Source organism: Mus pahari, chromosome 3 (genome assembly GCF_900095145.1).
Source record: "Mus pahari chromosome 3, PAHARI_EIJ_v1.1, whole genome shotgun sequence".
NCBI classification, from domain to species: Eukaryota; Metazoa; Chordata; class Mammalia; order Rodentia; family Muridae; genus Mus; species Mus pahari.
Window position 1 is genome coordinate 104366604 of NC_034592.1, and position 13467 is coordinate 104380070.

The window sequence follows — 13467 nt, forward strand, 5'->3', positions numbered from 1 at the left end:
CCTCCTTAGAATAAGGAACAAAATACCCATGAAAGGATATAGGTACAGAGACAAAATTTAGAGCTAAGATGAAAGGATGGACTATCCAGAGACTACCCTATCCGGGAATCAATACACTTTTATTTAAACTTAACAATGCAACATTTTTCCATATATGTTTTATTTATCTTATTCAAATATTTTAAGGTAAAACACAGTTATCATGACATTCACGCTCAATACTTTGATATGTATCTTTAATAAGAAAGGATATTAAAACACCATTATCCCATTCCAAAATATTAATGACTAAATATTATCTAACATAACTTACTCAATTTTTCTAATCATTCCTCCTATCTTTTAAAAGTAATTCACTTTTTATTTTCTTTTTTAAAAGATGTGTTTATTTATATGTGCAAGAGTGCTTTGCCTGAATGTTTGTACCACATGTGTGCCCTTAGAGGCCAGAAGAGGGTGTGGGATCCTCTGGAAGAGAGTGTCTGATATCCTAAAACTGAGAGGGTGCCATGTGAGTGCTGGATCCTCTGCCAGAGCAGCAAATGCTCTTAACAGCTGAGTCATCTTTCTAGCCTCCTAATTAGTTTGTGTGTGTGTGTGCGCGCGTGCGCGCGCGCACACACGTGATTGCCACTTCACCAGCTCCGTTCCTCTTATCTTCTATAAATGCCTGATGATACCAAGATCTTTACACTGCATTTGGCTGTTATGACTCTCAAGTCATGGACATCAAGTTAGATGTATATCCAACTTAATCTCTCATCCCTAGCTGCCATCTTTTGTTCTATACGATGAGGACCAGACCAGTTCTTTTATTAAAAGAGAAAACATAAAAGCAAAACCAAAAACCTATATCCCGTGTTTTTCTTCATAGCACTGTTTGTTGTTATAAACTAGAAGTTAGTTTGAAGGTTTTATGATGTCCAGATTAAAGATTTTAACTAAGACTGTTTCAGAAGTGATCTGTTACTAACAACTTTATTGTGACATAAAATGCACCATTATAACATATTCACCTAAGTGTACAATTTGAGCTGTATGTGGTGGTTCATGCTTGTAATCTCAGCATCTGGGAGGGTAGCCAGGAGGGTGGCCATGAGTTCAATGTCAACACTGACTAGAGTGAGGCCCTGCTCACAAAACACAAGAAAGTATTAAACTGCCTACTAATGCTCATGTTTATATGCACACACTAGTGCTGCTCTCTGCCCTCCTCAAAGAAGAGTTTATGCCTGTGGGAGGCAGCTAATGCAGAAGCTCAAACTAGCAACAGGAAATGATTGACGATGGAGGGCTCAGGCCTGAGTGAGACACTGGTATCACACCCTCCATAGCTCAGAGAACACTGCTGAGGAAAGGGGGAACAAACATGTAAGAACAGGAGAATAGGTGCTGTGTGGTAAAAAGATGCTCCCAGGACATGACATGGCCACTGCCATGGGAACTCACAGCAGCTGCAGTTAAATGCACAAGGCTTGCACAAGACCAGGCTTCTCAACATTTTATCAAGAGAAAAGGGCGCCCGAGGCCCCACCCAGTCCTGACTGGCAGCTGTCAGTTAATGGTTGCTGTATGTGTAAGCATCATTTTCTTAGGGGTGTACCCACTAAAAAGTAGCTCCTAGTCCAATAAATACTTTTCCTGCTGTCTGGCAAGTTCCCTCAATTATAACATTCTTGGCGAACTGAAGCCTTCGCCCTTGTTTCAGGAGGTAAACAGACAACAGTCACCATCCGTGCACTCCATCACCATCCGTGCACTCCATCACCATCCGTGCACTCCGGCAGCCCTGTAGGCTAAGGCAGGGTGATCAGTGCAGGTCGGGGCCGCCCTTAGCATGTGTGAGGCCAGCCTGGGCTACACAGTTGGAGGTTGTATCAAACAAGCAAGCATGAAGAAAACAATAAACAAGGAAATGGCTTTCAGTACACCCAGAGTCAGCAACAGACTATTTTCTCTAACCCTAACATCCACTCTACTGCTTTTCACCCCTCTAACTCACACATCCTGCTTATTCTTACTTCTCCTCTCGCCCCTTCCCCTATTCCTTCCTCACTTCCTGACTTCCATGAAGTGTGTTTCTCCAGGCAGCAGCTTAGCACTACTGTCCCCAGGCTGCACTAGGACAAAGGTAAGGCACAGAAGTATTTCCTGCACCTACTCTGTGACCCCTTGTAAAAAGATAACTTCAGAAAGACAGCAACAGGGACTCATAAAATGAAACAAATGAGCAAAATATTGAGGAAGGGGAAGGAAGAACTAGAGGCCATTTCTCTTCCAATGGACATGCAAACCCAGCAAATGAACGCCAAAGACAGCACCCAACACTCCCAGGGTTTCTCTGTGTAGCCCTGGCTGTCCTGGAACTCACTCTGTAGACCAGGCTGGCCTCGAACTCAGAAATCCGCCTGCCTCTGCCTCCCAAGTGCTGGGTTTAAAGGCATGCGCCACCATGCCTGGCTTCAAAGTCTACTTTTCAAAACAGGATCAACAACCACACACAGGAATTCTATAAACAGGTTAAGAAGTCAGTTAGGATCAACACAAGAAAGTTATGAACCAGATGAAAGTATCAGTAATTTTGAGGGAAAATTAAGAGAGAATTCGGCAAGGAAACAGGTGCTTAAAAAGAGCCAAAGCAATTGTGGAAATGAAAGAAAAAAATCACAGCAGACTAGGACCAAGGGTTAAGGGTTACTTCCAGGGGAGGCACGGGGTGGGACAATAACACATACAGGCTTACAGAAAGAAAAAAAAAAATTAATGAAGAGAACCAAAACTTCCAAGAAGTCCAGGATACAATCAAGAAATCTAACCTAGTATCCATGGCCTAGCTTAAGGAGTTATGTATGGCAAATCATGTAAAGAGGATTAGACAAACTATTTTTTAAATTATAATCAAGATTTCCTAGAGAAGAACTTCTCCATGGCATATTTAAATTAACAAAACAAAGCAAACAAAAAGCACAAAATACTAATATCTGTAAAGGAACACACTAACTCACATTCAGCAGCAGGAAGATCAGAACAACATTAATCTTTCATTAACAACCCTCAAAGCCAGGAAAAATATGGCCCTGAAACTGTCAACCAAAATTGCTATCCTTCCCTGAAAAGTTATCTATTAAAGTTGACAGAGAAATAAGAGTATTCAAGCACAGAAAGTTCTTAGAGGAACTGTTATCACCAAGAAATTCACATAACTAGCAAAGACATCCAAAAACTGGGAGTCAAAGGGTAGAAATAAGCCTACCAATCAAAGGGAAACTATAAACAAGCTGGTGTAGCGATTCCTGTATCTGAATGAGAATCCCCATATATTAAGAAAGGGAACAATTAAGAGGATATAACTATTGTAAGTATCTATGCACCAAATCGTAGAGCCACTTATTTCATAAAACAAATGTTTAAAGGCTTACCAGACTATATAGGACCATTCACAACAACAGTGGGAGACTTCAGTAACCAACTCTAATACCTAGAGAGGTCTTCAAACAAAGTCATCAAAGAGCATCATCTGGCCCTAAGATGTGTTCAGTGCTTACAAGGAGATCTAGAATCAGTCAAAGGGCACAAAAAGTATATATTCCTTGAAACTTTCAAAGGTTTATCTATGAAACCATCTGGACACTGTGCCTGGAAGGAAATACTACACTGTGACTATTTTGTCAAGTAGTTCAATGTTTACTTACCAAGTATCCCCTTGGCTTTTGAATGTTGGCTTTTGAATGATACTTTGCATTGTCTGATAAAACAATTCATTTTTATAGCTGGATGCAGTGTTCCCTATACTTGAGAGGCAGAGACAGGAGGATCTCTGTGAATTCAAGGCCGTATATATAGCAAGTTCCAGGACAGCCAGGGCTATGTAGTGAGACCCTATCTCAAAAAAACAAAACCAACAATTCATTTTGATGCATATTAGCTGAGAATCCTTCAGCAGTTTTGGGGTTCCCACAGCTCATCGTATCTGTGGTCCTATAGTTTCTTCCTACCTGATATCTAAATATCTATGTCTGAACTTCCTCAAGTTCCTCTGTTTTCAAATTCATTACATTCTGTTTTTATCTATTAACAACTTCTTTTTGTTCTTTTGGGGCCATGCATTATCTCCCCCACCCTCCACCCCCACTCATGCACACTCTCACTCTCGCTCTCTCTGTCTCTCCCTTTAAGACAAGATTTCTCTGTGTAGCCCTGGCTGTCCTGGACCTCACTCTATGGACCAGGCTGGCCTCGAACTCAGAGATCTGCCTGCCTCTGCCCCGTGAGTGCTGCGATTAAAGGCACTAGCACTGCCCAGCATTTTTTTCTAGTTGACTATTTAACAAAAAGTATTTTGAATTCATTTTGGGTATATGTGAATTCATTTCCTACAGAAAAATTTAATTTAGAGTAGAAAAACAAAACATTCTTATAATTAACTTAGAACAAAACTATTGTATTCTAAATGGAATCAATCTTTTTTTTTTTTTTTTGTTTTTGACAGGGTTTCTCTGTATAGCTCTGGCTGTCCTGGAACTCACTTGGTAGACCAGGCTAGCCTCGAACTCAGAAATCCGCCTGCCTCTGCCTCCCGAGTGCTGGGATTAAAGGCCTGCGCCACCAGGCCCGGCCAAATGGAATCAATCTTAACCCATGTTGTGGTTTGTATATGCTTGGACCACCGACTGGCACTGTTAGAAGGTGTGGCCCTGCTGGAGTAGGTGTGGCCTTTTTGGAGTAGGGTGTTACTGTGGGTGTGGGCTTTAAGACCCTCATCCTAACTGCCTGGAAGTCAGTATTCTGCTAGCAGCCTTCATATAAAGATGTAGAACTCTCAGCTTCTATAGCCCCATGCCTGCCTGGATGCTACCATGTTCCCGCCTTGATGATAATAGACTGAACCTCTGAACCTGTAAGCCAGCCCTAATTAAATATTGTCCTTATAAGACTTGCCTTGATCATGGTGTCTGTTCACAGCAGTAAAACCCCTAACTAAGACAACCCATATAAATTTATAACACTTATTTTCCTTAAATTTCAGAAAATTTAAACCACCAATTAAGCTTCTTTTAAAAAAAAAAAAAAAAAAAAAAAAGATTTATTTATTTATTATATGTAAGTACACTGTAGCTGTCTTCAGACACTCCAGAAGAGGGAGACAGATCTTGTAACGGATGGTTATGAGCCACCATGTGGTTGCTGGGATTTGAACTCCGGACCTTCGGAAGAGCAGCCGGGTGCTCTTACCCACTGAGCCATCTCACCAGCCCCCCAATTAAGCTTCTTACCTCTTTTGTAGTACCTGCTCTTCCAGGCTCGTGATCCACACAAAAAGGGCCAGTTTTCCATGCTTCTGTGTCTCCACAGTCACAGAAGCCTCCTCCAGTAGAAGTATGCATCTAATAAATGACAAGTGAGTTTTTCATGGGGTCACACTTTATTATAAAGCAATAAAAAGTATTCACTCACACTTCTTGGCTGTATTTAATGTAACAGAATCAGGATAGAACAAAATCATTTTAGTTATCTATGAAATACCAACCACTTGAATATGTCACTGTAACAAAAATGGGCCTCGTAGCCCTGAGGGCCAGCAGAAAGAATAGTAACGGGCAACCTCTGGAGGTAGAAGGTGGGGGATTTTTTTAGAATGTAGCAGAGACCTGGGAGGTAAGAAACGCTCAGGACTCAAAGGGAGGGACCTTAGATGAATGCCCAACCAAAGGGGAGAGGGAACTTGTAGAATCCAAGACAAGTGGAGGGGTGGGGTTGACATCTCACAGTCAAAAACTCTGACCCAGAATTGTTCCTGTCTAAAAGAACTGAAGGGACAAAAATGGAGAAGAGAAAGGAGGTCCAGTGGCCAGACCAAATTGAGATCCATCTCAAGGGGGAGGTCCAAGGCCTGACACTATTGCTGATGCTATGATGTGCTTATAGACAGGAGCCTAGCATGACTGCACTGCAAAAGGACCAACAAGCGGCTGAAACAGTCAGACGCAGATACTTACACCCAACCAACAGACAAAAGCTGTGGCTGAATTAGGGAAAGGCTGGAAGAAGCTGAGGAGGGCGACCCCATAGGAAGACCAGCAGTCTCAACTAACATGAACCCCTGAGACCTCTCAGACCCTGAGCTACCAACCACACAGTATACACTGCCCCTGACACATATACAGCCTGGTGACACACCTGACCCTTGAAGGACTTGAGACTCCAAGGAGTGGGGAGACTTGGGGGCTGAGGGGACATCCTCTTGGAGACAGGGGAGGAGAAATGGGATGAGGAATTGTTGGAGAGTAGCCTGAGAGGGGGATAACAACTGGACTGTAAAAAAGATTAAAGATAATTTTTTAAAAATGGGCCTTCTAATGTATAAGTTTTTTAAATGTAACCCCACATTTTAAAAATAATAGTTTTTAAATTAAATGTGAACTAATAGAGAACAGATTGGAAAATAAAAATATCATTTATAACCTAGAATGCTTGAGTATACATTTTCATTTTTTACTATATAAACCTTTAAAAATCCAATATAATGATACATAGTAAGAACTACTTAATACAGTATCTTCATTTACATTAATGTTCTACAGCATCTACCATCTTCTTCCTTTCAGTGTTCCTAGGGAAAAAAAACCAAAAGTATATTCTCAGGGAGAAGACAATGAGAACGATGTGATTTGGACTTTTCTCAGAACGTCCCCTGCACACATACAGTAAGGAAGCATGAGACCACCTGTGAGCCATACTTTCAGCCCCTAAAAGTTACAGAAACCTTTCTTAGCTTGCAGTTCACACAAAAGCCACAGTTAGATTGTCAATTACAACAACAACAAAAACAAACAAACAAAAAAAGGAAAACAACAACAACAAGCCCTGTGCAACTAAACTACAAAAAGATGCTCTGGAAAGGCAATATCCCCACATCTCTTGTCCTTTTGAGACAGGATTTCCTACATAGCCCAGTGAGGCCTTGAGTTCCAGTCCTGCCTCCCTCCCTGGTGCTAGAATTAAGAATTACAGGAGTCTACCACAATGCCCAGCTCTCATACCTTTTTGTTTTAATTTCTTTTTAGATTTATTATTTTACACGTGGGTGTATTTTGCCTGCATTTGTCTTTGCATACCCATAAAGATCAGAAGAGGACATCAGATCTCCTAGAACTGGGTTAGAGATGGCTATGAGCTGTCATGTGGGTGCTGGGAATCAAACCTGGGTCCTCTGCAAGAGCAACCTGTGCTCTTAACCACTGAGCCCTCTCTCCAACCTTAGCCCACGAATAAATTGGCCCAGTAACACAAGGAAAAAGACCTGACCTAAATCTATCAAAATTTTGTGGAACAACCTGAGTCCATCGATAGAAACACAGATAATCAAAATGTGATGTTTTATAGTAGAATCTTATTCAAACTTAAAAAGGAAGGAACTTATGATATATGCTGCATTTGAACTTGAGAGTTTTATACAAGTCAAGCCAGTCACAAAAGACAAACACTGCCTGATTTCAGCACCAGGAGAGGCACTTACAGAAGTCACATTCACAGAGACGGGAAGCTTCAGATGGCTTCCAGGAGAAAAGCAAGGACAGGAGAGCCATCACTTAATACGTTTGTTTTCACAAAGTGAAATGAAGTGTGGAGCTGGACTGTGGAAATGGGTACACAGAATGAGCTTTGAAAACTTATCACACAGCTGCATACACACTTAAAAATGGTTCAGATAATACATTTTATATGCCTTTTACAAAAACAGAAATTGGGCAGGGGGTGTCTTTCAAGTTAAAAGCACAGATCCTTCAACCTCAAACAATCTATCTCTACAGATCAAGTCTCAGACATACTTTTTTTTATATGCACATGAATAAAACACAAATGTAAATAAGTAAAATAAATGTAAAAATTTTTAAGAAACTAAAAAAAGTATGAAACTGAGCAAGGTGCTTCACACCTGTAATTCTAGTACCTGAGAAGCTGAGGCAGGAGGACTGCCATGAGTTCAAGATCAGCCTGAGTATACAGTACAGACACTGAGTTCTGTTCTTAACATCACATATTGGTTTCTCTAAACCAATGCTACTCAGCCTCCTAGTACTGTGGCCCTTTAGTACAGTTCCTCATGTTATGGTGACCCACAACAATACAGTTATTTTCCTTACTACTTCGTAACTGTATTTGCTACTGTTATGAATCGTAATGTAAACATCTGCGTTTTCTACAGTCTTAGGTGACCCCACAAAGGGGTCGAGACCCACAGGTTGAGAAGCACTGGTCTAAAGCAACATTGTATTTAACATGAAAAATATACAAACAGAGGACCAAGGAAAACCTTCAGTGGCAGAAGAGTCCAAGCCAGTATTTGAGAACAATAAAGAAACAAAACTTCAGCTCGTTTTATAGAATGACAACCTGTCTCAGAAACACACAAAACATACACACAAATATTATAGCATTTAAAAAGTATTAGTGCTGGGAATATAGCTCAGTGGTACAGCACTTGCCTAGCATGTATGAGGTCTAAGTTCAGTTCTCATTACCTATGTATTGGACTAAGTTATAGCGCGATGATAGAGCTCTTGCCTGACAAGTGTGTACAAAGCACACTAGTTTCAACCTCCAGCACTGCGAGATAACACACAAGGACTGGGAATCTAGCTCCATGAGAGTGTTTGCCAACCGTATGTACGGCTCCAAGTCCAACCCCAGCACAGATAAAATCAGGTATTCACCTACACAATATACCAAAAAGTATCTAGGAAAACTGGATAATATAAAATATAAATAAAATTTTTGGTTGGCCTAGAGATGAAGTCTGCCCTTGCCCCTTTCTCCTCTATCCCCTTCTCTGACACATTACATATTCCTCCTTATTCCTTCCTAGGTTAACAGAATAGCCGTGCTTCTTTCTCTTATAAAGTATTCCTTGTCTGAGAATCTGCACAAGGTAGAAGTCATTTACAAAGTTTAACAAGGAAATGAACAATCCTAACCTGGAATCTAGACAGAGGGAATTTCAATACGATTAAGGCTCCCTATGTGACCAACTACAAAAATGTCCCATTTTCTGTGTACTCTCTTTTGAGGAGAGTACTTTAGGCTTATAGACATCATTCGTTTCTCTGTTATTCAAAAGCCTTTTTTGCTATATATGTAGCCTGTGCTAGCCTAGAATGTTCAAGTTTACAAAAGATATGGTCTATGTAACTTCAAAATGTTATTTACATTTTACACAGTACTTGAGGTATATTATATACACAAAGAAAAACATGACTCATCATGTCTGTCTGAGCCCGGAATACAGAACCAGTACTAGTATGTGAGAAATACATTTTAGCTCTAATAACAAAACTATCTAATAATTCAACAGAAAAGGCAAAGCCTCAACCCCATTATTAATTAAGAGAGCACAAGAACTAAGTTTGGAGACTGATGCATTATCTACCGTGCTCAGAAGATTCCTGAGAACTGATAATTTTATAACAACTTACAGAGGATCAAATCGTCCAAGAATGTAGGAAAATGGAACTCACATATACAGTTTAAGAATCTCAAATTGGTATAATCACTTCATACATTATCCAAGTATAATTAAAGATACAAATCAGAGCTATTTAGCAGGAAATAAAACAGCTCAAAAACTTGGACTAGGTGGTTGTCAGACTCCCACTACGTGGTTTTATGCATATAGTTTTCATACCTTGTAACGATGGTTTTTATGAACACTACTTTGGAAGCAGTCCATACAGAGCACACACGTTGGATCAATTGCACAATCCCTAAAGAAAATAAAAAATTAGATTCCAAAAACCAACTTGCACTGACACTTAACTATAAAATGAGTGAGCTTCCTGTGTGGTAGGCAAAATAACACTGGATGCCCCAAAAGCTGAGTTCTAAGAACACTTGGAAAAAAAAGACAATGCTGCCTCCATAATTTAGCCTCCTTTCTAACACACCTGAGTCCATAGGATGTTCAAAGTTTATAACTTTGAGCTTTACCTGGCTTTTAAACTGTTAATTCTGTGGGAAACTAGAGGAAAATTGTTTTTGTTCATTATCTGCCATTTGTTGCCCTCTAATTTACATACACACTTCTGTGCACTGTAACTGAGGTTTCGATAAGACAAAACTCACTGGTTATATATTGATAGATCCCAAATCCCTCGAACAGTAACTGTCATGTAAGTATGAGCATGGAGTCACCGAGAGGTGCCCAGTCCCTCTTTGCTCTCCCTTACTTGCTTTTACAACACATGATTCCATTTCACATTTTCAGAGAAACATAACAACCTAATTACTACAAGGTACAGAATTAAAATTTTTAAATATTTGAAAAGACAAAATTAAAAAAATTAAAAATAAAGTTTAGAGTTGGGTGTGCTGGCATGCATCTGCACTTTCTGCACTCTTGAGGTTAAGGCAGAATTGTTGAGAGTGGAAAGACTGAGCTACTAGTGAGGTTAAGGCTAGCCTGGGCTATATACTAAGACTCTATCTCTCTCTCTCTCTCTCTCTCTCTCTCTCTCTCTCTCTCTCTCTCTCTCTCTCNCTCTCTCTCTCTCTCTCTCTCTCTCTCTCTCTCTCTCACACACACACACACACACACACACACACAATTTTAGGACTGGAGGAAGAGAAAGAGGAACAGGAGGGAAAGAAGGTGAAACTTAAAGCAGCTGACAGGACCTAAAGTTTGCCCAAAATTCTATAAAATCCTCAGTAAAAATATATGATCCTCAAAAAAATATATATGTTTAAAGCAGTTTCCAAATTAAATTTTATTTTTAAGAATTCCAGATGAGCATTGCATTTTACAAAATCTATATGCCTCCCTCGTTCCCCTCCAACTGATTCCATGTCGTCCTCCACGCTTCCTAAGTTCATTCCTCCACTTTATTACTGATGCACACACACCCTGCCCATATCAGTATGTGTTTAAGGCTGACACTAAGATTGGATGACCTACCAGGGAGTTCGCTCCTGGAGAAACCAGGTCTCCCTCCCAGTAGTCACTAACTGCCAACAGCTCTTCATATAGGGGCAGACTTCGTGCAGTCTTCCTGTCACTGTCCCAGGCACGTCATTGTCACTGGTACTATCATTATGCAGATCTTGTTCAGGAAACTGCTGTTGAGATTCCTTGGGTGTGACTTCCTTGTTATGTTAGCAGGCACTACCTATTGCAGGTAAACTCCTCGGCCTGCTGCCTCCTTTTCTGGACTGTTCCGTAGGTATAAAGTCTGCACTTTAGGTCTGCCATTTGGAGCTGGGTACCCCAGAGTTACTTATCCATTTGACAAGTTGTAGACCCCTTAATAATTTTCTTCAGCACTACTGACACTTTTGAATTAATTGGTAATTTTTTTTTCTGAAGTAGAGGGAACTATCCTACATTTTGTGGGATATTTAACAGCAATCATGGTTTCTACATACTAACAAGCCCTAACTGTCACAATGCTTCCAAGAAATTTTAGAAGATGAGGGCTACAAATGTTGTATGCTTTAGTTGAAACTGAGCTTTGGTTTAAAATTTATAAGAGAAAAAATAAGTTACTATACAACATAACAAAATATAATACAAATACAAGAGCTAACCCCCCCCCCGAGAGAGTTAACAGAAAAATGTTTCAAAAACTGTGTTTTTGAAAACTGTTTTCTAGGACTGAAGTGATGGCTTAGTGGTTAAGAGCATCAGCTGCTCTTCCAGAGGACCTGGGTTTGATTCTCAGCAGCCATAGTTCACAGCTGCCTCTAACTCCAGTTCTAGAGGACCTCTTTTCCGGATTAATTTGGTACCAGGCACACACATGGTACAGAAACATACATGCAGGCAAAACACACAAAATAAAAACATTGTAAAATACAGGGGGAAAAAACCCCACAAACCTCTTAACTATACACAGTCAGTGAAGCCTACAACGACAGTCAAGCATAGACAATGAAACTACTGGAAAAGGGTAAAAAGTCAAACTGTAACCTCAAATTCAAGCAAAGAAGAAAAACAAAAAGTTGGGCTTGGTGCTAATATTTAGAAGTCAAAGAAATTCTGCTGGAGGTATGTACACGGAGGTGTACACATTTAAGTCCCAAGAGGATCTCTATGAGTTTGAGGCCATCCTGGTCTACATAGTGAGTTCCTGGCCAAAGAAGGCTATATAGTAAGATCCTGAATCAATCAATAGATAAAAACCTAAAAATAAAAAAACAACCAAACAAAAACTTCAGGCAGGAATGCAGAGTAAAAAACCTCTCTGATTTACAATGACATTTAAGACAGTTCCTTTACCAAAACCAAAAAGCCTCCACCTGCCTCCAAATTCCATACAACTGACCTTTACCTTCAACTACATTCCAGCTGTTCCCACACAACCCTTGACCTACAGTTCTGAAAACCAAAAATTCTGGAAGGTTTTGTTATTTTGTGGGCTTACACCAAATTTCAGTCAGTGATGAAAAACAAATTCTATTTTGATCTATACATATATACAGTAAGTTCTAGTTCAGCACAGCCAACAGAATTTAAAAGGTAAAAACTTTAAATATATATATTTACACATGTTTGTATATCTAGAATGACATGTGACTACAGACTTTATATTATTTCTGAGTATCTATATCTTTGTGAATACTCATAGGTCTTTTACAGAAATCAAACCTGTTTGATTACAAGGTGCTATTAAGCTGCTGTTAAGGAAGTATTCAGAATTCTGAAATATACCTGATCTCAAAAGTTTTAGAAAAAGTATGCTGACTACATTACATGTACACAAAACTAGGATCTATTTTTTAGATGCTTCCGAGGAACAGAACAAAGAGAGACCTGCTTAACAAGGAGCCATATATTAAAAATCAAGCTATAAGAGCAAAAATAGAAAAAAAAAATGAGCCAGGCGTGGTGGCGCACGCCTTTAATCCCAGCACTCGGGAGGCAGAGGCAGGCGGATTTCGAGGCCAGCCTGGTCTACAAAGTGAGTTCCAGGACAGCCAGGGCTATACAGAGAAACCCTGTCTTGAAAAACCAAAAACAAAAAAAGAGCAAAAATAGATTTAAAGTATAAAATAAAGGAACTTAAGAGTAAATATACTATAGACAGTGATGAACTAGGAAAAGGACACTGTGCATGCTGCAAATGATAAGCTGTAAATTATAACCAATTCTGCACATTTCTGACACTTACCTACAGGAATATGTTGTTTCTCCACTTTTGAAAACCTTCCCACACAACTGGAACGCTCCACTGTGTTTTAATTTCTCTAAGCAAATATCCGGATCCTCTCCAAATAAGTACCACTCCAAAGGAGTGAGTATTGACATCTGTACACTCTCTTCTTGCTTTTCCAAATCTGGGTCCATCTCGGCAAAATAAATTTCTGGCACTAATTGTGCCAAATGATGTAAGAAAGCAGTGTAGAAATCAACTTGCTGATCCCACCACTGAAAAGAAGAAAATATGGCAATCAGACTTTTCACAAGTTCTTTTT

General features: G+C 39.8%; 1 protein-coding gene across 3 annotated transcripts in view; it reads right to left on the reverse strand.

Annotated features, from left to right (window-relative positions):
* The window catches only part of Ubr1 (ubiquitin protein ligase E3 component n-recognin 1), a 122267-nt gene that overhangs the window by 97529 nt on the left and 11271 nt on the right, over nt 1-13467 (reverse strand). For all 3 annotated transcript variants that reach the window (XM_021192101.2, XM_029535771.1, XM_029535770.1), the window contains exons 2-4: nt 13164-13420; nt 9683-9761; nt 5274-5384 (exon numbers count right to left, since the gene is read on the reverse strand). In XM_021192101.2, coding sequence (XP_021047760.1) covers nt 5274-5384; nt 9683-9761; nt 13164-13420 — 447 coding nt within the window. The remainder of the gene's footprint in view (nt 1-5273; nt 5385-9682; nt 9762-13163; nt 13421-13467) is intronic.